The sequence below is a fragment of the Scardinius erythrophthalmus genome (genome assembly GCF_964197995.2).
Source record: "Scardinius erythrophthalmus genome assembly, chromosome: 7".
Classification (NCBI taxonomy): domain Eukaryota; kingdom Metazoa; phylum Chordata; class Actinopteri; order Cypriniformes; family Leuciscidae; genus Scardinius; species Scardinius erythrophthalmus.
Genome location: NC_138227.1, coordinates 31,710,597 through 31,727,906, shown reverse-complemented (window position 1 = coordinate 31,727,906; position 17,310 = coordinate 31,710,597). Strand labels below are relative to the sequence as shown.

The window sequence follows — 17,310 nt, the reverse complement described above, 5'->3', positions numbered from 1 at the left end:
CACACAAGCCTGTGAACTTTTGAGTGAATTTTAATGTTGTTTAGAAACAAAATATGATTTAAAAGAGGAGATAGATAGATAGACAGATAGACAGATAGACAGACAGACAGACAGACAGACAGACAGACAGACAGACAGATAGACAGATAGACAGATAGACAGATAAACATGGGTAGATAGATAGATAGATAAACATGGGTAGATAGACAAAAAGATAGACAGATAGATAGATAGATAGACAGACAGACAAACAGATGGATAGATAGATAGACATAGATAGATAGATAGATAGATAGATAGATAGATAGATAGATAGATAGACAAAAAGATAGATAGATAGATAGATAGATAGATAGATATAGAGATAGATAGATAGATAGATAGATAGATAGATAGATAGATAGATAGATAGATAGATAGATAGATAGATAGATAGATAGATAGATAATGCGACACACACACACACCTATGAACTTTTGAGTATTTTATTGCAGTTTAGGAAAAATGGCGTTATTATGACCGCCGCTAGCGTAGCTAGTGAAAGCGGTCATATAGGGATTGTCAAAGTTTTTTTTTTTTTTTTTTCGTCACCTAACTGAATTTTTCGTCAACGATACCAGGGACACCGAAGCACCGGGGAACATGAAATTTGGTGGGCATGTAGCCCCATTAGACTTCTAAGGAAAAATTTCGTTTGGTCCCCGGGGGCCACTCCCCCCCCCGCGCTGGGCCCCCCCAAACCCACAAAAAAGCAGTTTTTCCTAAATAACTACCTGAACCGTGGCACCGAGGATGAAGAAATTTTTATGGTATGTTGGTCTACTAGACTTTTACGGAAAAATTTCGTTTGGTCCCCGGGGGCCACTTCCCCCCCCCGCGCTGGGGCCCCCGTAAATTTTTCGTCAACGATACCAGGGACACCGAAGCACCGGGGAACATGAAATTTGGTGGGCATGTAGCCCCACTACACTTCTACGGAAAAATTTCGTTTGGTCCCCGGGGGCCACTCCCCCCCGCGCTGGGCCCCCCCAAACCCCAAAAAATGCAGTTTTTCCTAAATAACTACCTGAACCGTGGCACCGAGGATGAAGAAATTTTTATGGTATGTTGGTCTACTAGACTTTTACGGAAAAATTTTGTTTGTTTCCCGGGGGCCACTTCCCCCCCTGCGCTGGGGCCCCCGTAAATTTTTCTTTTTTGGTAATTTTTTATGGTATGTTGCTCTTAAGGGCCCACATCAACCTAGGCCATAATCACTCATTTGTGATTTGCGCCCCTCCCATAAAAAATGAAAATGCAATATTATTCTGCTTTAATCGCCCCTATCTTCAGTGGAGATGTTCAGAACTGCACCATATTTCATGTGTATGATTAACTTGACATCCTCTGGGGGTATCCTCTGCTAAGTTTCGTAGAATTTCATCCATGGGGGGGGTATAAAATAAATTCATTTATGTGCACATTTAGTGACTGTACACTCATCGGCCTGTAGATGGTGCTGTTGAGCGAAGGGTTGCTGGTTTAGGATGATACTGTCACACACATACATGCAGGAATACAAACAAATGCAAGCATGCACACACACTGACATCCACGCACAGACACACACCCATACACACACATACAAATCCACATGCACAGACACACACACACAAACACACACGCGCACACATGTACGCACACATACATACACGCACAGACACACGCACAGACACACACACACACACACACACACACACACACACACACACACACAGACACAGACACACACATACACACACACACACACACACACACACACACACACACACACACACACACACACACACACACACACACAGACAGACATGCACATACTACTACTTTTTTTAGGTATATACATAAACACGCAATACAGCCAAATTACTCCACGTCATTTATTTTTGTGGAAAGCCAGTGCAGGCCTGAGCGGCGGTCATATTTTGTACCGCGATGCGGTACATCTAGTTAAAGAGAAGACGACGAGCAGATCACAGACGACGCTGAGTCACATCAGGCCTCTGTGGCGGGGGAAGAAAAAGCCCATGTGTAGGTAATGCAATGACTGTACGTATTTCTGAGTGCATGTGAATATGCGTGTAGCAATGGAATGGTCTGTAGTCTGCTTCCTCAGGCCTGCTAGTGGGGATCTCCAGTGACGTGGGGAGGAGATATTATTATAATATTTTTTTCTCAGCGTGAGCTGTCCTCTCCTCTGGCAAACAGCAGCGTCCACAGAGCAACATGTGATAAATCCAGACCGATACGTTTCTGTGCATTCGCAGTCATTGGACAGTCTTTGTTCCACATAATTATTAGTACGCAGTGAGAAACCCCTCCCATCACCTGATGAGTACATGAACATGGTCTTGTGGCCAGTCCCAGGACACGGAGTGTGTTGCTACAATTTTGTAGTGTGTGGCACATTTCAGGACAGCAGGGTTTGAACCTGCTGTGGAGATCTGTGCAGGACAGACTCAGCGTCTTTATAGGCATTTGTAGGGTTGGTGACCGCTTTATACACCTCTCCATACGCACGAAACACCAGCTCTGTGGACTGTTTGAAGATCTGCTCCCTGAGAGAGAGAGAGAGAGAGAGAGAGAGAGAGAGAGAGAGAGAGAATTATTCTAATTAGTATATGCTAAATACCAGTTAACACCACAGTTACCACAACAATGGTTACATTATATATCACAGTACCCATGTCACCACGTTGGCATTGTAATTAAATATGAACAAAGTGAATTTAATTTTATTTAATAATTTTTTTTCTAGACAGTTTAACTAGTTAGACAGACGGACGGACGGACTGGAAGTTAGACAAACAGACACTTAGATAGATAGACAGACAGACAGACAGACAGACAGACAGACAGACAGACAGACAGATAGATAGATAGATAGATAGATAGTTAGATAGATAGATAGACAGACAGTTAGATAGACAGACAGTTAGATAGATAGATAGATAGATAGATAGATAGATAGATAGATAGACAGACAGTTAGATAGATAGATAGATAGATAGATAGACAGACAGATAGATAGACAGACAGACAGTTAGATAGATAGACAGACAGTTAGATAGATAGATAGACAGACAGTTAGATAGATAGACAGACAGACAGACAGTTAGATAGATAGACAGACAGTTAGATAGATAGATAGACAGACAGTTAGATAGATAGACAGACAGTTAGATAGATAGACAGACAGTTAGATAGATAGACAGACAGTTAGATAGATAGATAGACAGACAGTTAGATAGATAGATAGACAGACAGACAGACAGACAGACAGTTAGATAGATAGACAGACAGTTAGATAGATAGATAGATAGATAGACATTTAGATAGATAGACAGACAGACAGTTAGATAGATAGACAGACAGTTAGATAGATAGACAGTTAGATAGATAGATAGATAGATAGATAGATAGATAGATAGACAGATAGATAGACAGATAGATAGATAGACAGACAGACAGTTAGATAGATAGATAGATAGATAGATAGATAGATAGACAGACAGTTAGATAGATAGACAGTTAGATAGATAGATAGATAGATAGATAGATAGACAGACAGACAGACAGATAGATAGATAGATAGACATAGATAGATAGATAGACAGGCAGACAGACAGTTAGATAGATAGATGGATGGACGGACGGACGGACGGACAGACAAACAGATAGATAGATAGATGGATGGATGATGATGGATGGATGATGGATGGACGGACGGTTAGACAAACAGATAGATAGATAGACAGACAGACAGACAGTTAGATAGACAGACAGACAGTTAGATAGATAGATAGATAGACAGACAGACAAACAGACGATAGATAGATAGATAGATAGATAGATAGATAGATAGATAGATAGACAGACAGACAAACAGATAGTTAGATAGACAGATAGACAGACAGTTAGACAGACAGACAGATAGACAGACAAACAGACGATAGATAGATGGAAGGATGGACGGACGGACGGACGGACGGATGGTTAGACAAACAGATAGATATATAGACAGACAGACAGATAGATAGATAGACAAACAGATAGTTAGATAGACAGACAGTTAGACAGACAGACAGATAGACAGACAAACAGACGATAGATAGATAGATAGATAGATAGATAGATAGATAGATAGATAGATAGATAGATAGATAGACGGACGGATGGTTAGACAAACAGATAGATAGATAGACAGACAGACAGTTAGATAGAGAGACAGACAGACAGACAGACAGATAGATAGATAGATAGATAGATAGACAAAGAGATAGATAGATAGATAGACAGACAGACGGATGGTTAGACAGACAGACAGTTAGACAGACAGACAGACACACACAGACAGACGATAGATAGATAGATAGATAGATATACAGTTAGACAGTTAGATAGATAGACAAACAGACAGTTAAATAGACAGACGACAGACAGATAGACATACAGACAAACAGATAGATAGACAAATAGATAGACAGACAGACAGACGGATGGTTAGACAGACAGATAGATAGACAGACAGACAGACGATAGATAGATAGACAAACAGATAGTTAGACAGATAGACAGATAGATAGATAGATAGATAGATAGATAGATAGATAGACAGACAGACAGTTAGATAGATAGATAGACAGACAGTTAGACAGACAGACAGACAGACAGATAGATAGATAGATAGATAGATAGATAGATAGATAGATAGATAGAGACAGATAGATAGATAGACAGACAGACAGTTAGATAGATAGATAGACAAACAGACAGTTAGATAGATAGATAGATAGACAAACAGATAGTTAGACAGATAGACAGACAAACAGACGATAGATAGACGGACGGATGGTTAGACAAACAGATAGATAGATAGATAGATAGACAGACAGTTAGATAGAGAGATAGATAGACAGACACAGACAGACAGACAGATAGATAAACAGATAGATAGATAGACAGACAGACGGATGGTTAGACAGACAGATACAGTAGATAGATAGATAGACAGACAGACAGAGACACAGACAGACAGACAGACGATAGATAGATAGATAGATAGATAGATAGATAGATAGATAGATAGGTACATGTAGATAGATAGATAGACAGACAGACATATAGACAGACATACAGACAGACATACAGACAAACAGATAGATACACAAATAGATAGACAGACAGACAGACAGATAGATAGATAGATAGATAGATAGATAGATAGATAGATAGATAGATAGACAGACAGTTAGACAGACAGTTAGATAGATAGACAGACAGTTAGACAGACAGACAGATAGACAGACAAACAGACGATAGATAGATGGAAGGATGGACGGACGGACGGACGGTTAGACAAACAGATAGATATATAAACAGACAGACAGTTAGATAGATAGACAGACAGACAGACAGACAGACAGATAGATAGACAAACAGATAGTTAGATAGACAGACAGTTAGACAGACAGACAGATAGACAGACAAACAGACGATAGATAGATAGATAGATAGATAGATAGATGGATGGATGGACGGACGGACGGACGGACGGACGGATGGTTAGACAAACAGATAGATAGATAGACAGACAGACAGTTAGATAGAGAGACAGACAGACAGACAGATAGATAGATAGATAGATAGATAGATAGACAAACAGATAGATAGATAGATAGATAGATAGACAGACAGACAGACAGACGGATGGTTAGACAGACAGACAGATAGATAGATAGACAGATAGATAGACAGACAGACAGACAGACAGACACAGACAGACGATAGATAGATAGATAGATATACAGTTAGACAGTTAGATAGATAGACAAACAGACAGTTAGATAGACAGACGACAGACAGATAGACATACAAACAGATAGATAGACAAATAGATAGACAGACAGACGGATGGTTAGACAGACAGATAGATAGACAGACAGACAGACAGACAGACGATAGATAGATAGATAGATAGATAGACAAACAGATAGTTAGACAGATAGACAGATAGATAGATAGATAGATAGATAGATAGACAGACAGATAGATAGACAGACAGTTAGACAGACAGACAGACAGATAGACAGATAGATAGATAGATAGATAGATAGATAGAGACAGATAGATAGATAGACAGACAGACAGTTAGATAGATAGATAGACAAACAGACAGTTAGATAGATAGATAGATAGATAGATAGACAAACAGATAGATAGATAGACAGACAGACAGATAGACGATAGATAGACGGACGGATGGTTAGACAAACAGATAGATAGATAGACAGACAGTTAGATAGAGAGATAGATAGACACAGACAGACAGACAGATAGATAAAAAGATAGTTAGATAGATAGACAGACAGACAGACGGATGGTTAGACAGACAGATACAGTAGATAGATAGATAGACAGACAGACAGACAGACAGACAGACGATAGATAGATAGATAGATAGATAGATAGATAGGTACATGTAGATAGATAGATAGACAGACAGACAGACATATAGACAGACATACAGACAAACAGATAGATATACAGACAGACAGACAGACAGACAGACAGACAGACAGACAGACAGACAGACAGACAGACAGACAGACAGATAGATAGATAGATAGATAGATAGATAGATAGATAGATAGATAGATAGATAGATAGATAGATAGATAGATAGATAGACAGACAGACAGACAGACAGACAGACAGACAGACAGACAGACAGACAGACAGACAGACAGACAGTTAGATAGATAGATAGATAGACAGACAGACAGTTAGACAGACAGACAGACAGACAGACAGACAGACAGACAGACAGACAGACTGATTAACTTTCAGGCACTACAATGTAAAGTGTTCCCAAAATAATAAAATTAGTAGCAATTAAAAACTATTTACAATATATGATGGGTAAATAAACCAGTCAAGGTTAATCTGACAACCACATTTTACAATGCAACACTGAACAAACCAAGTGAATCAAAACAACACCATAGATAAATGACTCTAGGAGCACTTTGGTAGTCATAACTTGGTGCTGTTTTGGTTTTGATGGTACTTCTGTTGATCTAGGTTCCTGGAAACACATCACACAGGAGCCAGCCTTAATTGAAAACTACATAAACTGGTCAGAATATTGCTGGTCGAGTGAGCAAAGACAGTAGAGCCACACAAGGCACTGATCTGGGTTCAGTTCAGGACTAACACTGCCCTCTACAGATGCACTTCTACCAGTACAGATACACACACTGTATGTACACACTGCAGTTTTAAAGGTAAGTGGGCAATTTATCTACATGTAAACCTTCATCTTATATATAAATAGCAAGTCAGATTAATGCTTGGCCTATAAGGAACAGTTCAACCAAAAATACTACACACTTAAACTAATTGACTTACACACATATGCCAAAACAAAATTAAAAAAAGTTCCCTCTGCCTTTCTCCTATGCTCTAGCTTGCTTTATAATCTAGCTTTAATATAGATAGATAGACCGACAGATAAAAGACAGACAGGCATATAGTCAGATTTGTGAACAAATCTTTCAGAACCGTTTTGTGAATCGGATAAAGCAATACACTAAACAGATCTGACCCAAAATAACAATTCCTATTTGAATCAGACAAGAAAGCTCGGGTGGATGTCAAAACTTATCCCTTTAACGTGAAGTGAACAGAACAAAATCTGTGTGTGTGCGTATGGATCCATCTCCATTTAGCTCGTCTTTGTATCTCATGCAGAGTTGAGTCACGTGCGGCGTGTTTATGTGTGGGAGAGAGAGAGAGAGAGAGAGAGAAATGGACCAGGAGCTAATTAGCTGTGCCAAGCCCGTGCACGAGTCCATCTCCATTAATAGAGAACATTAACCTGAGGGACAGTGAGTGCTCCTCAAGCCTGTTACATTTCCCAGTAACAATGTGACTCAATGTGTGCGCCTCTCAACATCGCACTGATGCGCTGATGCTAAAAGCACCAAGAAACAAGAAACATGACAAACGCACCAGAAACCTGTCATGCTCATGACCGCGTCGCTAATGCCTTGACGGCCCTGTACATTTTACGGGCCAAAACCTTATTTGTTTAGGTCAGATGTGGTTGAGTAATAAGAATAGCTAAACTTGAGCTAGAAATTTTAATGTTTTGTAATGTAATGGTTCATGTTATTTGCTGTATTATAGACGAAACGTGTGTGATAAATGCAAGCCGGCTCGTACTTGATGGCAGCGCTGAGCAGGAAGTTGAGCTGCGGCATCACAAGTGTATCAGGAGAGGCCAAATAACGGTCAAACTGGACCTGTGTGTAAAACAAATAACACACTGTTAGACAAATCAGGAATGTTAAAGAAAAACATTAACCTACCCTAGCTTTAAATGTTGCTGAATTTTGCAAACGTGACCACACCTTTAAAACCATTAGGCAGCACTATTCAGACTGGATTCGATTTGTTGATTTACAATTACTAACAAAGGATGTCTGTGATTTCATCTAAAAATGTATGTGAAATGTGATTTCACTTAAACAAGTGGCAAAAGGGTCTGAACAAAAGATTGATAGACAGAAAAGCTGTGAAAACACTATGTAATTTGTTTCAGACGGTTTTCAATTCTTACTTCCTACTCGAACCTCCATAGGTTTGTAACAAATTTGCATAATGGGCTTCTTCAATGGCCGCCCCGTGAACAACGTCCACTTTGACCCTCAAACACTAGTTGTAGCTGAGGCCTGGAAGAGTTTGGTTTGTGTTGTAGACATGTTAAGAAGACACTGTTTTATGCGCTGCGAAAGCAAATCCACTTTTCAGCACATCAAAATTATACGGTGAAATAAACGCCATCGTTACCATTCGTATCACTGTATGTGTGTACAAGTGCTGAGGAAGATCAGATATGAAACTCAGATATGGTAAAGGGCACTTAGTTTCTATAACAGGCTGTATCGTCGACCAGTCACAACAGATTTGACCAATCAGAGAAGTCGCTTTGGATAAAAGCGTCTGCTAAATGAATAAATTGTAAATGTAATATAATGAGTAAGCTCTCAGACAGGAGGGGTTTAGAGAGACTGAATCCTTCACTGAACCGTTTAAGTCTAGGGATGTCAATTTACATAAATTCCCATAATCGATCACTGTTTAAATTAACAATCAATAGTCCGATTAATTGTTGACCATAATCTCTTAAATCCGAAGCGGGGGGAGGGCTAAGATATCATGTAACTAAAACAAAATAGGTGTCGTTTTAAAGCTTAGAAGCTCAGCTTTACAGTGAATATAGGGAATATGATCATCACTTAACAAGTGCTTTTAAATTTGCTGACAAATTAAAAATATTTTCATAGCGTGAAAAAAAAAGAACTACTTTGCATAAAAATGTGATCTGTAAAATCTGGACGGGGAAAGAAAACTGTGGAAGTATAATCTGTAGTTTCCACGAAAGCCTAGAGCGTGTTGTGTGTCATCAGGCGGTGTTCTGCTGACAAATAAACGGGAATTTCTCAGTCCAGGTAACACGGAAAACGAGTAAACATTTCCGACATTTTAACAATACAAAATGAGTTGAAAATCGGCAAAGTGTTTTTGACCTTGGATGCACGTAAACCTATTGTAGGAGACCTCCAAAACAACATTAGAAAACTTTAAAATAGCTTAATGGGGGCACTTTAATAAAGAAAGACAAACAGGCCTCACCATTGCTGTTTTTAAGGATGTGCTGTCCATGCCAGGGAGGTTGGCCAAGGGACCCTAAGGAGGAGAACATGAACAAAACATGAGAGAAGGATACACAACTACTTCCCTTTAGCTGTGTGAACAGAAACAGCCTGCGGCACAGATATAACACATAAACAAAGAGAAGGAATAGGTGCAACAGGACAGCTTGAAAACACATGAAGTGAGAGATTTCACATTTCAACCTAATTCGTAGCAGCTTTGTGACGCTGTTGAATAGATGGAAAATAAGGTTGAGAAAAGAACATCTATTGACCATCTGACCATCTATTGTACAATGCAATTGAACAGCAACAGCACTTCGCTAGGTGTTGCATTATGAATCGAGTTCTGATACACTCAATTTGAGTTCTTGAACTCAAGCTTGTGTACCCAGAATCCTTTATGTTAACACGCTTGTAGAGATTATGGGTACGTTTATACAACAACACTATGCTTAAAATGGCCATTGTCAAAACGATCCCCATTCACACGGATCCGCGAAAACGACTAAAAACGCGGTGTTCTGCTGTCAGGCCATTAGATGGCGATGAAACACTATAGACTGAACACGTAATACGCGTGTGCATGAAGTCATCGTCTTCAGAGATTCGTGTTTTTGTTGTTTACATGGAGACCGTTTTCAAAAACCTGCACTTTGAAACCCGTTTTTAAAACTCAAACCCAAAACGCCGTTGTCGTGCAGCCAAAACGCATACAAAGTTTGGTGTTGTGCAAATGACAGCAGTGGACTCTAAAATTTGATTGGAAGAGACCCGTTTAAAGTCGTTATAGAATAGCCAATTTACAGAAAATTGTAAATGCACCGACTAAATATTATATGAATTATAATTAGTCGCTACAAACAACGCAGTTGAGATACGGGCGAAATCCAGTCACTTCAAGAGGAATCCACACAATTGGGAAACATTTACCCATGCAGGTTTTGCAACAAGTTTTTACGCGAATTTGCCGCGTTCACCAACAGAAAGCTCTGAGTTGTGCTTCCAACATTGCTTCAATACTGACTATACACAATGGACCTTTCAGATCATTCATCATAATTTTTAACCACAATTAAGGAGGTTTTAGACATATGAATCCTTGTAATGCGCAACCTCTCCTGGCTTATATTATAAAACGGATCATTCTGAAGTTTTAAGTACTTCGCACCAACATGAACAGTGTACAAAGATTCATTATGAGTGTCAAACATCAACAGGATCTTAATACAGTCTAGTGGTCTTTTTCTAGCGTATACAATTTGTAGGTTGGTAATGTTTTTAAAATGATGCCATGGACATGAGACACAAAGTTGGCTTTTGAGGGCCTGGTTGATGATGAATGATGTCTGTTGTGGGCAACAGGAGCCGTATAAAGCCGAGACAGGCCGTAATTACCAGCGTTGAGTGGACAGAGAAGACATTGAAGCAGTAGGCGAGACAGTTGTGTCCTGTGCTGTGGACAGCAGGTGTCCAGAGACGCTTAGTCACACGCCAGCCTTTTACGGGGGTGTGTGATGAGGACAGGCGTGGAAATGCCCAGACTGCACTGCTCTGCCAAGACCCACACACACCCGTGCTTACTTTCAATGCTTCTTGCTTTCTCGCCTGTCTTCTGTAATATAACACCTTGCTTAAAGTGCCGCAACATGTCCGAAAGAGTCGCCAAGTTCACTGGAAACTTTTTCACCTGACAATTACTCCGCTCAAACACCCATAAACAAGAGTAAGCATCAAAAGCCGTAGGAACAACATGAAAGGGCAGCGATTCTTGCTTTACAAGACATGACGAATAAATTGCAGTTTAGTGAGTCAGTAGCTGTTTCAAGTGATTCATTAAAAAGAACTGGATCATCAGTGCCAGTTCACTGGCGGAGGAATCGTCCGACTACGCTGGTCGCACTATGTGTTTCAAATTCACTAAAACAAACGAGTCTTAAAGTCAGCATGAAACGGAAGTTGAGATTGTCATTTTTTCCTTGTTGTGACGTATATCCGAGTGAAACGGCTTCTGAAACTAGAAAAAAATGTAGGGCGGAGCTTGATTTCGTCCTTCGGGAATTGATTGGATCGTTGGAGGTTGGGCGTTGCAAATAAAATGGAGGCAAATTTGAATGCCAGTTTACATTCAATTGTGGAGGATTTCTCTCCACCGCGACTCCCCACCGTTACCCTCCCATGAAGGATTTTTTATTGAGGAGCCCGGCGACGAGAACGAGGACGAGCAGCTAAATTTTCAGGCAGGAATCAGCCCATATTTATATGAGCCTCCCGCGAAACGAGACAGACACCGATAGCCGCACCCTCATCGGCTCTGGCCGCACCCTTTCGCCATGGCATGTGACCGAAAGAGAAGAGAGGTCGTTTCGAGGGGGGAAGGAAAGGTTAATGTATTTGATTAAAGATTATAAGGGTACATGAATTTAAAAAAAAATAATGAAGTGCACAGATAAATCATTTATAATAAACACTACAATATTACATATAAAAAGAAGATTTGTCAAATTTGATTTCATGCCGACTATAAGAGTCGGACTACACTGGCAACGTGTTTTTGCTTCATTAAAAAGGACTGGATCATTTGTGTAAGTTAACTGGCTGAAGAATCATTAATTTGGTCATCTGGCAACACTGGTTATGCTGTATGTTTCTGATTCACTAAAACAAACGAGTCATAAGAGTAATTTATTGAGAATCGGACTCCATCGGTCACATTGTATGTTTTTGATTCATTAAAAAGAACTGGATCATTCGTGCCAGTTCATTGGCAGAAGAATCATTCATTCTGGGATCTGACTACACTGGTTGCGCTCTAAGTGTTTGATTCACTAAAATAATTCAAAAGAGTCATTCATTTAAAAATCAGACTACACCAGTCATGATGTACATTTTCTTTCATTAAAAAAGAACCGGATCATTCATGCCAGTTCATTAGCAGAAGAATCAGAGTACACTGGTCGCACTGTATTTATTTATTTATTTTGTATTAATTAAAAATACGAGACATAAGAATCATTTGGACTACACTGGTGAAGCTGTACAGTTTTGATTCATTTAAAAGAGCTTGCTCATAGATGTCAATAGTTCAGGAATCAGAACATAACTGTCTCAGAGGAATCAATTGTTCAGGAATCAGACTACACTGGTTGCATAATAAATAAATAAATAAACAACAACAACTCATAAAAAGTTGTTGAGTTTGAGAATTGAGACCATTGGTTTGAGAATTGGACTACACGGTCGTATTTTTAATTTGCAACAAAGAAAAACAAAAACATCTGGACTGAGTTCCAAAAAATAATTGGTTCTCAGATCCTGAACCGACTCATACGACATACTTCTGTGGAGCACAAAAGAAGAAACTTTGAAGAATAGTTGAAAAAGAGAGGAGCCAACAGTGAAATACTATAATGTTGTTGTTATTAGATCTTCAGCGATCTTAAATGTCTGCAATACACCTTATATAGTACACGATGTAAGAAGAGATGCTGAGTGCTTTCAGCTGTGCCAAGCCACATCATTAATGAACAACAACAAAACAAAAGGTAAACCATTTGCTTGGTCTAATCTGCAAATGCGCACACAGATGTGTACAGGTAATCGTGTTTACAGCATAAGCTTTATTTTTGTGTTCTTTTTCAATCTCAGGCCATTTCCTGCCATGTGATGAATTTGCCTGAACATCCCTGCTCTGTGATTTTATTAATGAGCCTCGAACCATACGGTAACCATGGTAATACGGTCTAAAGGGATGGAATAGACAATAGAGATTTCAAATGTAAAATGAAAAGATAATAAGGAAGTAATGTGCGCTATTAGTGTGTGTGTGTGTGATGGCGGTGATATAAAAGGGGAAACGTGGGCCACAAATAGTGTTTTGCAAAAGAAAGTTAAAAGAAAACCAGGGTTCCTACACATTTTTCATTTCAAAATTCCACACTTTTCCAGACTTCTCTGTAGATTTTTCGGACCTAATTTGACATCCAACTGTTAAAATAAATAACTGCCAGAATATCGGGGCTCTGAAACGGTACGGAACAGAAAAAAAAAAAAAATTTTTAACAGGAACATAAACAGAATTTTATCTTTATGTTCTGAACAGAAACACTTATTTAATATTACCTTTAACCGGTTAATAACGTTATTTTATCATTCTGTATAATATTTTTTAATTGTTTGGCAGTCAACCAATCATGGATTCAAATATTACGGTCTATGCAAATGTGACATTGGATGTCCGAACTCAGCTGTCAAGTCATCATAGGTAGTTCTCAGGAGTTTTTCGGAGGATGTGTGTCTCCGACTGTTAAAGCATTATATTTAAGAGAATATGAATGGCAGGTAATATCCAGTGTGGTGTGTGTTTCAGAAAACTTAAAAAAAAAAAACTTTAAGAAACACATTCTGTTTATCAGGTTAATCAGCTTTGAATATTCCATCAGATTTTAGAACTGAAACTTTCCTTTTTATACACTCATTTACCCTTGATGAGAAGCAAGAAACACTCAAATTGTTCAGGCTGCATTGAAAAGCATAAAAGCAGCACTATATAACTGATAATAATCGTCAGTGAGCTGCTCTGCGAGGATAATTTCCTTAAAAGCTTCATTTCTGGGTCTTGTGAAGCTGTGTATAATTCATATAATTCCTGTAACGCTGGGAAACTTCTGCAGTTGCAGAGCAGTCGACTGAGCAAAACAGAGAGGGGGGAGAATTTTGGGGATTTTTGCACGGTTTAAAGTGTGATCCAAGGAGAAGAGCTGTTCCTTACTCAAATCCTGAGCGGTTTTCACACGAGTTCTCACCTGCTCTGCGCTGTGCTGCTGGACACAGCTGTAGATGTGGCTCAGTGCGGCTCTGGTCAACACGAACGTCGCCTGCTCGTTGATCAGAGTGTCCAAGTGAGCCTCAATCTACAGTAAGTGACCAATACAAAGAACTTAATAATCGCTTTCATTTAGAACTCAGTTTGACCCATCATTTTGAATTGTCTTATAATTTTAAATTTTGCAATAAGTCCATGTGTAACACACCTGAAATTCCAGCATTTCCAAGCGTTTATCGGTGAACTCGAAGAGCGCCAGTGTGGTCTTCATCATGTAGAGGGAGTTGACCATGTAGGTGGCCATATCCGCTGTGCCCAGGTTACTGGCTGATACCGTGCAGAGCTGCAGCAACGGGTCAAGGATGCAGGACAACACCTGAGAACCAGCGTAAAAAGAGAAAACAAACTCATGACCTCTGTTTGACATAAACATAACCAGTGTTGGGGAAAGTTACTGTTAAAAGTAATGTGTAACAATATTGCGTTACTCCCTAAAACAGTAACTAAGTGCATTACTTAGTTACTTTTTATGGAAAGTAATACATTACGTTACTTTCGCATGACTTTTTTTTGTAATGAAAAAGTTTTATAATAAAAAATAAAAAAAAGTTCTATTTTGGCAAATGTAAAGGCCCTTTGATGTTTAAAGTCGTTTTTGCTAATTAGTATGGTTGAATTGAATCGTGGAAGGTCAACAGCTAAGGCGTTGGTTAATAAAGTGAGATTAAATACATAAAATAAATGTGTGAAAAAAGTAATCTGATTACGTGAAGTAATTACATAAAGTAATCTGATAACGCAAAGTAATCTAATTACATAAAGTAATCTGATAACGCAAAGTAATCTAATTACATAAAGTAATCTGATAACGTAATCTAATTACATAAAGTAATCTGATAACGTAATGTAATTACATAAAGTAATCTGATAACGTAAAGTAATCTGATACCGTAATCTAATTACATAAAGTAATCTGATAACAAAGTAATCTGATAACAAAGTAATCTGATAAAGTAAAGTAATCTGATTACATAACTCACGTTACTTGTCATGCGGTACCCTCAACACTAAACATAAGTACAGCACGCATATTTGGAAAACAGTGTATAATATTACTGAAATGCATAAACACAAATATAATAAGACAACCAATTCATTTATTGAATGAAACGATAATAAAAAATATTTAAGCTTTACAATGTTTCACTTCTACAAAACCACTTGATAAATGTTGTATAATACATAAATACAAGTAAAAAAAAAAAACCGGGGAGTATTTATTTCTGACAACCACATTCCAGTATCCTAAAAGGTGGAAACACACTGGATTCCTCCACAAAACAAGAAACAAAAAGTCACCTGTGCAAAGTCAGCCTGTCGGGCATCAAGAGGCAGAACTGATGAATCATGGGAGGCCAAAACCTCTCTGAGGAGCGACAGAGTCTGAGTGAGGGAGGCAGTGGGACCCAGATCAGGAGGAGGAAGCTCTACCTGAGGAAACATTTAACAGTCTTGTTCAAAACATAAGTAATATATTGTAGGTTTCATGGGTTTTATACTTTTTTCAACACAGGTTTTAATTGAATGACTTTAAAAGTGACACATGGTGCACCCATCAAGTACTAATATTTCCCTCACACCACATTTTGACTTTAAGCTCACAAAAATATCACAATGAATTTTAAATAAAAAAGAAAAACAGAAAACATGTCCATCATGAGACGGACATTAAAACCACTGCGTATGAAGTGCATTTTTAATATCTTCTTAAATGAATTCATAGGTTCAGACACAAAAAGATGAGCATCATGTCACTGACCCACAGACAAAACATTCAGAGTTTTAGACTCTGTACATTCAGACTTTTAATTGCAGTATTTACCGCTCTAACTCATGTCCAATACCCTCAAACTAAAGCCAGGCATGTCTGACAGTGAGACTGACACCTCTGAAGGCTGACTAATAAACACCCTGCTACGCGAACACTACCTAGGGCTCTGCTGCCTTTAATATAGCTTATTAGCTCGGGCTGGTGTTCCTGGCACCGAGAGACGTCAGGGAGCGATACGTAACGTCCTAAACCTGATTAGATTAGCGGGCTGCTAAGGCCATAATTCTCTCAGAAGTGTGGAGAGGAGGCCATCTTGCTCTTGCTATTGATCCACTTATCAATGAAGTGTTTTTTTTTTTTTTTCAAAGTAGCCTGTTCATGTTCAAGGATATTTTGGGGCTAATTTAAAATCCGTGGTGCGAGAATGCTGTTTTTCAGCCTGGCAAAAACACCATCTAACTGATGAATGACCGTAAGGCACATTTGTTGTGTCAATCACCATCGATGGATAGGATGTTGTTTTAGAGCGCCACAATGCAAGGGTGTTCTGGGTTGTTTTCAGCCAGTTTTTGGAAGTGTTTTTATTGACCATTAAGGTGTTATTATTTACTGGTTTACTAGGATGATGGTGAGTAGAGTTGTGACGGCAGAGTTTTCATATCTTTTCAGATATATGAAAATGGGAACGCCAGACCACAAGAAGAGAGATTTGATGAATTTGGAATGTGTACAGTAAGTGTTATTTTAGTATCATTTATATATGATTATAGTATTTATCAATACTTTGAATTAGCTTATATTTTCAATGTTCGTTTTAGGCTAAGTTTAAGAAATTTTGTTATGTGCTTTTGTCATTTTTATTAGTTTTATGCAAATATTTCAATATTGGTTTATTTTTG

The 17,310-nt window shown here is 38.7% G+C and overlaps 1 protein-coding gene across 1 annotated transcript in view; it reads right to left on the bottom strand.

The window, feature by feature from the left end:
• Positions 1–585: 585 nt before the first annotated feature.
• Positions 586–17,310, bottom strand: part of cog6 (component of oligomeric golgi complex 6) — a 52,624-nt gene continuing 35,899 nt past the window's right edge. Inside the window, exons 14-19 of the mRNA XM_081371083.1 lie at positions 15,940–16,071; positions 14,789–14,956; positions 14,561–14,668; positions 9,736–9,789; positions 8,263–8,342; positions 586–2,594 (exon numbers count right to left, since the gene is read on the bottom strand). Of these exons, the coding sequence (XP_081227209.1) occupies positions 2,447–2,594; positions 8,263–8,342; positions 9,736–9,789; positions 14,561–14,668; positions 14,789–14,956; positions 15,940–16,071 (690 nt within the window). The 3' untranslated portion in view covers positions 586–2,446. The remainder of the gene's footprint in view (positions 2,595–8,262; positions 8,343–9,735; positions 9,790–14,560; positions 14,669–14,788; positions 14,957–15,939; positions 16,072–17,310) is intronic.